The following is a 7,564-nucleotide window of genomic DNA, read 5'->3' as shown; positions in this document are numbered from 1 at the left end:
TATAACATATAGATATATCATTTTTCATTTTTCACGTAAAATGAATCATGCATGAACGAGAGCTCTCCTGACTATCTCTGAACTTTTTTTCCGTAAACAGACATCTTGAAGTACCTTGTAAGCGACAAGTGTAATGTCAGGTGCGCTATCACGAACGATAAACGAGGTCTGTTCTTTTTCGAAGAATTCTAAACTAGTTCTGAACTAATGCAAAAAGTTAGAATAAAACAAACTATACCTGTTTCACTCTAACTTATTACACCAGTTCAGAACTTGGGGTGGAAGAACAGACCATAGTCTCATTGCTCGATTCTTGAAGGTCGTCAACTCGGCTCAATATTACGTTGTATCGCTAACCGTGTATCATGATGCTGTGCAGCTGCGGACGCTACTTGATCTCGAAGCAAGGCTGCGCTCGATTACTAAGCGCAAATATATATATATATATATATATGCGTATCGATAAAGAGAACATTTAAATAGTAGTTCGATAGCAATTGAACTTATTTGATTGGATCTGATGTATATTCAACATTTTATAAAATTATCAACTTCATCTTCAGTTCAAGAAATCGTTTGAACAACCTAATTTAAAACAACAATCCTATGAGTTCGAGCGTGTTCGACCACTGTCATTGTTACAGAATGCAGCTATTAGGATTGGAAGGTGCATCTTTTCGGTCGTTAATCGAGAAAAAGCGCCGACGTTATCGCTAAGCGAAGCGTTATCATCGCGACAGGTCGACCTTCGAACGATATTGCTTTTGAAATCGATCCTACGATCTCGTCACGTTTTCTCTCCCTCACCGCCCTCCTACCGTTGGCGCGGACTCCAGTCAAAGTCAAACTGATCGACTAATCCAATAGAACGGTAGACGTAATTAAACGTTGTGGAAAATTATCGTGACGAAACGATTGTCAACTCATTTTCTTTTTTACCGCGTAAGATTGATATAAAATGTTCCATATTGCGTAAACTGCAAATAACATACAAAGTCCTCCTTCAATTGAACAAACAAAGTTTTCTTGCAATAACGGTTCAAACTTGTTGTTAAGTGATTGAGAAATCTTATTTCAAAGTTAAAGAAATCCAATTTTTCTTAACAAGATATAAAAACCTACTGAATAAAAGAATATACAAATCTACCAAAATTAAGTAAGTAAATCTAAGTTGGATTCTAAGATTATATTAGAAGAAAACTAATAAAATTCAATAAAATTAAAATTAAAATATCCAGATTAATTTTAAGGAAACTAGATTTAATCTGTTAAATTTTATAACGCCATATGGTACCTAATTTTTTATTTTTAATCAATTTTATAGATCGCCATTATCTTACTACATATGTCGTTAATTTAATAAAAAGCAATAGAATAAAACAATTTAACTAAAGACAAATGTATTAAATTTAACTCAAATTTAATTTATTATTTACTAAGTGCATATTAATATGGACATTGTTTACTTAAAAATTAACCGAGGAAATGGATTGAATTACTACTGTTCTCTTAATAGCTAACAGTATACCATCATTCAGAAAATCATTAGAAAATTTCAACAAATTTCATTAAAATCATTCACCATTTGTGATTCTAACATAATATGATATTAAACAAGGACAATCTGTCTTTGACAACGGATGAGAACGGAGAGAAAGAGGACATTACGATGATCGCCGACTTACAAGTAATTCTCGAGGAGTTGTTCGTCCTCCGTATTGTCGTAATGCCAATTATCGTTGTAACCATTCTCGTACATACATGGCGGTAAAACAGGCACGTCGTAAGCATACGAGGTGTCATAAAGGGGACAGCGGTCGCTCGCCGGGCACTGCAGCCACCGTTCCTCGCTGCAGAAATTGAACAGTTCCGGGCAGTCGTTGCAGAACCAATTACCCAGTCCCGGATCGTGTCGCCCTGGTTCACGGGGCTGCTCCTCGGACAGCCTCGCAGCGCAAAATCGCGGATCGCCAAGTCTTGGATCACAAAACGGCGGACCGTCGTAACCGGAATTACGAAACCGTAGATCGTTGTTCCCCAGGTCGCAATATCCCAGTGTACTCGGTCCCATATCGCAAGCTTGTAGATTATTGGGCGCTAGATCGCTAGATGTTAGATCGCTAGGTGTTAGATCGACTAAGCGCAAATCGCAAGAAGGTAGATCGCGGAAATTCAGATCGCGGTGGTGATGCTCCTGAGACTGATCCATCCTCGCGACCTGTCCGTATCGCGATTTCTTCGAATAGATCGCTCGATTACCGAACGAGGGTGGTGGCTTGCTGCCGTCCGTCGGTGAATCGAAGTACATTGCGAGATCCTCGACGTCGATTGGGCCCAGCTGGCAAATTCTCGAGGTCGTCGTCGTGCTCGCCGTGCAAACCCCCGACTGTGGCTCGGCCAAGTGAGCCTCGTTGCGGAACCACGTTGTCTGCGGACCGTCGCAGTCGGCACTCGCTCGAGCGACATTGCACGTCGTCGCTGGTGCATTACTGCACGCCACGTCGCAAGTCGCACCAGGCGCATAAGGAAATCTCATCGTGGAGCAAGATGCCGTCTCGATATCGCAAGCTCGTGATCCAGCACTACCATCAACGTGTGACGTAATACTGGGAGAGGGTAAGACGTTGTTAAACGCGATCGCTGGACCATAAGACGACGGCGGCGGCAGCGGTGGTGGTTTCAGCAATTCGCGCGACGGGAAATCAATCACGTTTCCTCCCGCCATGTGATGCGCATCGGCACCAGTGTAACCCGATATCTTGCCGATCCAGTCGTTGGGAAGATCAGAGCAACGACCTCGCTGTTGAGAGCACCGACCGTCGTCAAGAATGATGTTTCCACCCTCCTCCCTCGTCTCACTTTCTTCTCTTTCTCTTTCTGCTGTCACCTCGTGCAAACGCGCGTTCATGTTTTTAATTCCTTGATTATTCATCCACGTCACTTAATCTCTCAGTTGTTCACCACTCTTCAACGTTTCTACTTCTTTTTCTTTATTTTTCTTCAATCTTCTTTACCGGATTTTTTTTCTATCTTTTCTTAAAACTAATTACACTTATTTCGATCAAGACGATCGATAGAAATTTGACATCTTATCGAGGATCTTTCATCGACAAATTTTTTTCCGTTTATCTTGTCTTTTTTCTTTCCTTGTTTATTGTCTCTTTTTCTCCGTTAAGAACCGATTCTATTTGCGATTAATTCACGGTCACCGAGAATTTCACGATTTAATTATGCTAATTCCTGTTGACGATCGTCCTTCACCTCTCCACGTCCGCTTTTTTCTTTCTTCATCTTTTCGTCTTCATTAAAAAAAATGTTCAAGTTTCCTAAACTTACTCCGTTTATTCTTTTCCTCCTCAACTCTTGTATAATTTTCTTTATTTCTTCACTAGTCTCTTCGATAAAAGAATTAAAAATATTATCTTTACCATTCATTAACAAGTCAATCTCTGTAATAAATTTAATCTGTGTAAAAAGCTATATAAATTCAATTCCATGTAGATTCGATCTATGTAAAAATAAATTTTCTGCATTAATGCGTTTCATCTTTTTTGCGTCTCAATCGTTTTCCACTCGCTTGAAATTTCATTCCTCTTCTTTCTCACGTCTATCTTTCTCATTTCGTTGCTAAGAGCTTATCTTGATTATAGCCGGTCCACGTGGCCAATGTATAATATCATCAGGAATTTCCTAGCACCAATAAAGAAAAAGGTAAAGATGTAAAAAATAAAACCTGCTTGTATACCTGAATATTAACATTCAAATTCTTCTTCACAAGTGGAATGTCTGCTGCGTTTTTTTTTCCAGTCCCCTCTTTTCTAATCTTTCTTTCCTCACACTTCTCAATTTATTCACACTTCGCTCTTCTTTTCTATTCTTCACAAAGTTGGCCTCTTTTTACACTCTATACGCGCTTCGTACGTTCAATGACTGCAATTTTCGCGAAAAAAATAAAATTCCCTCAATTCCTACTACCTTTCTCTCTCAATTCTCCACTCTCCTTTTTATCCGCTTATCCAACTCTACTCTTTTCGAGTTTCATCCACATCAAATGACTCGCACTTACTTTTTTTACGTATCCTTTGGTCTCTACAATCATTTTCATCTCGCCTTCAGTAATCAACGGTAGTCGCAACGACAAATTTTTTTCTATTATCTCTTATCGGCTTATCTTTTTTGTATCTCTCAGTTGTCTCTCTTATTCTTTATCTTAATAGAACTAGGATCGAAATTAGAATCGTCAGCGGGATGTCGACGATTTAGTTTAGCGGTCCGTCGAGAACAACTCAACTATGAGCGGGATCGTCATCTTCGTCCTCTTGCATGCTTCCTTCGGTATGACTTTTAATCCACCTTCACGGTTCGCGCGATACTAAATCTCGGTAGCAATGCGATGCTATTTCTGCTGGACGTTCTGAACGATCGTTATCTCGCACATCGATAACGATACTCTATCATCGACGCCGTGTGCGACATAACAACAAATTCACTGAGCACGTTTTTACCGTTTCAGACATTTTGATTTATCTACTGCGGCTCATCAAACGTAGACGTTCCAGATGCCTGCCATTCTGCAGGTTTCTGACGTAATAAATTACTGTCATCGTGCAAACAACGTCGAACGTTACGAATTCAGTGTAAAAATATTTCTGCAAAACTATTTTTGTGATTTTTCGCATAAAGGGAAAGAGTCGCAACGACATAATCGAAATACGAGCGATCGAATTCGTGATAGTAATTTATATCTCTCACAGAAACGTCGATAGAAGGGAATGTGTTGAAAAACAACGCAATTAGCATATTTTTGCATTAATTTAGCACGTAGCTTGTTACGATTCAGATATAAATCTAGCTAGAAATGAATATTTTGTCCGTCATTATTTTGGTGCCATATATCACTATTTAAAAAAAAACATTGGTAAATTAAATATCTGAAGGAACCAAATTAATCTTTTGGGAACACTATCATTTTATGGCCTTAATGTGGACACTTTTGATAAGTTAGTGACTTTTTTTTCCCTAAATCAAAACTTGACTTATTTTTTAACAGTTTCCTTTTAAAGTCACTGACTTTTATCAAATTGCCTACGGAATTATGTTGGAGAGATCTTATCAAATTTCGAGTTAAGACATACTTGTCAACGAAAATAACGTTGAAGCAAAGGAGTTTATTTTGCTTTGCGTATCTTAATGGAAGCGGTAAATGGATTGTTCTCTTCACTCTCTGTCTAATGACTTTCCGGTAATTTGAATGCCTGGTGGTCGGCCGCTAACGTTCCTATCGCAGAAGATAACGCGATCCCCAACGAGTATCGCGCGCTTAAAAAAGAACAAGAGAAGCTGTTGTGTCCGTCACGAATCACTCATAGAAAAAAAAAAAACGGCTTTGTTGAATTATTTAAAATTTTAGTTAGATACAGATCGAAAAATAAATTTTATTGGATTGTCAAAATAATTATATAAAACGCTTAAGCTAATTGCTAGATTCTAGAATATCAAAATTTTTTGCACTATTGCTCTCTTCATGCTTGAGTTTTCTATATTAAAACTAGACATAGGCCGGTTCTTATTTCAAGACCGTCTTAAGTAATATCTTAAGACGCTAATGTAGCCCTCTGATTGGTTCGTAACTTCTTAAGACCGTACTTACGATGATCTTGAATATAAGATCTGACTATGAATACCGGCCTCTGATTGATTCCTGATTTAACACCTAAAACAGAACTTAAGACGATCTTGAATATAAGAACTGATTATGAATACTGGCCTTAATCATATTTTCAAATTAATTAAAAATATACGTAAGAAATTACGAACTAATGCAAGGTCTTTGTGTGATACAAATAATATAAATCTCAATGTACAATATATTTTCTGTATTATTTTGATGGACTAACAAATTATTTTCAGACTTGTATCTATACTTACACATTCTAAATTTCTTACAGTGAAATCTCATTGCAAGAGAGTGAAAATGCAAAAAAAAGTGAAAATATTTCACTTCTTGAAAAAGAGTGAATCTTTTCTTCTCAATTTTCATCCTTTTTAGAGTGAATTTTCACTTCAGAGAAGATTTCACGCCTTTGAAATGAAAATTTATTCTAAAAAGAGTGAAGATCATCACTTTTTCTCCAGAAATTAAATATTTAATTACATTTTTACTTTTTTTCAAGGATAGTAGCATTTTCACTGTCTTGGAGTGAGATTTCACTGTAAGAAATTTAGAATAAAAACTTTTAGATATAGATCAATCATTCTTTCCGTGCTCGCAAACATTTATCCGGTATTTTTTTTAGCGAGACGCACAACCTGCATGAATGCAACGCAATCCCGATGACGGGTAATGCAATCTTGACGCAACCTGCGCAATACATCCTTGAATCGGCCGCGTAATCCTCGTGGCGAATTACGCAATCGGAAGTACTGCCGATACGAAAACGCGGAAATTATTCCGCGATCGTTTCCATGTCGATCGGCTTGTACATATTTAGTTACGGTGAACGTTTTTTGCAGCCTTCGATATATAAAATCTTCGTGTTACTCTCGGTTAAACGAATAAGCAGTGTGTTTTTTATCGCGCCTAAGTTTCATGGATATTTAAGCGATGATTAATACTTCCGGATGTGACATATACGATATGCATACAATACTCTGAGCCGATTTGGCCAGGAAGTATCTAAACATTTACGTACAAAGTATTTGCACAGGAAATGATGCTGTTTCTTAGGATTTCTATACAGTAGTGACGCGCGAGGTTTTTCCAAACCGCGATTAATAAGTATCCTTCAATCGAATTTAATGACACGTCGTACATAATTTCGGTTATGTACTCGAGAAGTCTTATAGCGAATTTAGTTTGGACGCGCTTACAATCAGTGCCCACTGATGCACATTAAAGCCGTCGTACAAAAGTTCATGTAAATATATATCCGGTATACGTTTATAAATAAACATAAAAACCGGTTAAATCGTGAAACACTCAATGGCTTAGTTTACATCGTGCACTTGATACACGTACTAATTAATAACTTTCTATTATTGTAATTTCAACGATATATTCAAAGAATGATGTATTAAATTGATATAATATGATTAATTAAAATGATTAATTAAATACACATATGTGTATATGGTTTGCACGATGTAAACTAAGCCAATATACTTTATTGTGCTGTTAGGTAAAATATGTATTTTATAATTCGAAATATTTGCATATTCATTTTTACACTCAAATTAAATCAGTGTAAAACACTTCAACGTGTACAACAATGCGCTTCCAATCGAATTTCGCCATTAGATGTCTTGAGAACAGAAAACAATCTACAGGGTGTCTCTTAAATAGCAGACACTAATCATACATTAATCATCATGCTGTTCCTGATTAAAAATTGAGTCGAAAAGTCTTCTACTATTTTGCATTTTTCGTTAATGTGACTGGGCAGCCGAATTACGCTTATTCGGCAATATTCAGAAATTAATATTATTCATCGACCATTACGAAAATTGTAGACAAGATAATATATTATAGGATTGTATATGTGTGATAACACAAACTATAGAAATC

General features: G+C 37.1%; 1 protein-coding gene across 3 annotated transcripts in view; it reads right to left on the bottom strand.

Annotated features, from left to right (window-relative positions):
* Positions 1 to 7,564, bottom strand: part of LOC108748924 (protein similar) — a 45,868-nt gene that overhangs the window by 31,202 nt on the left and 7,102 nt on the right. Inside the window, exon 1 of one of the 3 annotated variants that reach the window (XR_001939331.1) lies at positions 1,686 to 3,461. The exons of 1 other annotated variant lie outside the window; for it this stretch is intronic. Coding sequence is in view for 1 of the 2 variants with exons in the window: in XM_018487349.1 (XP_018342851.1) it covers positions 1,686 to 2,932 (1,247 nt within the window). In the remaining variant the exon portion in view is untranslated. Of the gene's footprint in view, positions 1 to 1,685; positions 3,462 to 7,564 lie in introns of those variants that run through there. One more of the 3 variants, XM_018487349.1, reaches the window with a different exon arrangement.

This window comes from Trachymyrmex septentrionalis, unplaced genomic scaffold (genome assembly GCF_001594115.1).
Source record: "Trachymyrmex septentrionalis isolate Tsep2-gDNA-1 unplaced genomic scaffold, Tsep1.0 scaffold25, whole genome shotgun sequence".
NCBI classification, from domain to species: Eukaryota; Metazoa; Arthropoda; class Insecta; order Hymenoptera; family Formicidae; genus Trachymyrmex; species Trachymyrmex septentrionalis.
Note: the sequence above shows the minus strand (reverse complement) of the source record. Positions and strands in the feature narration are given on the sequence as shown.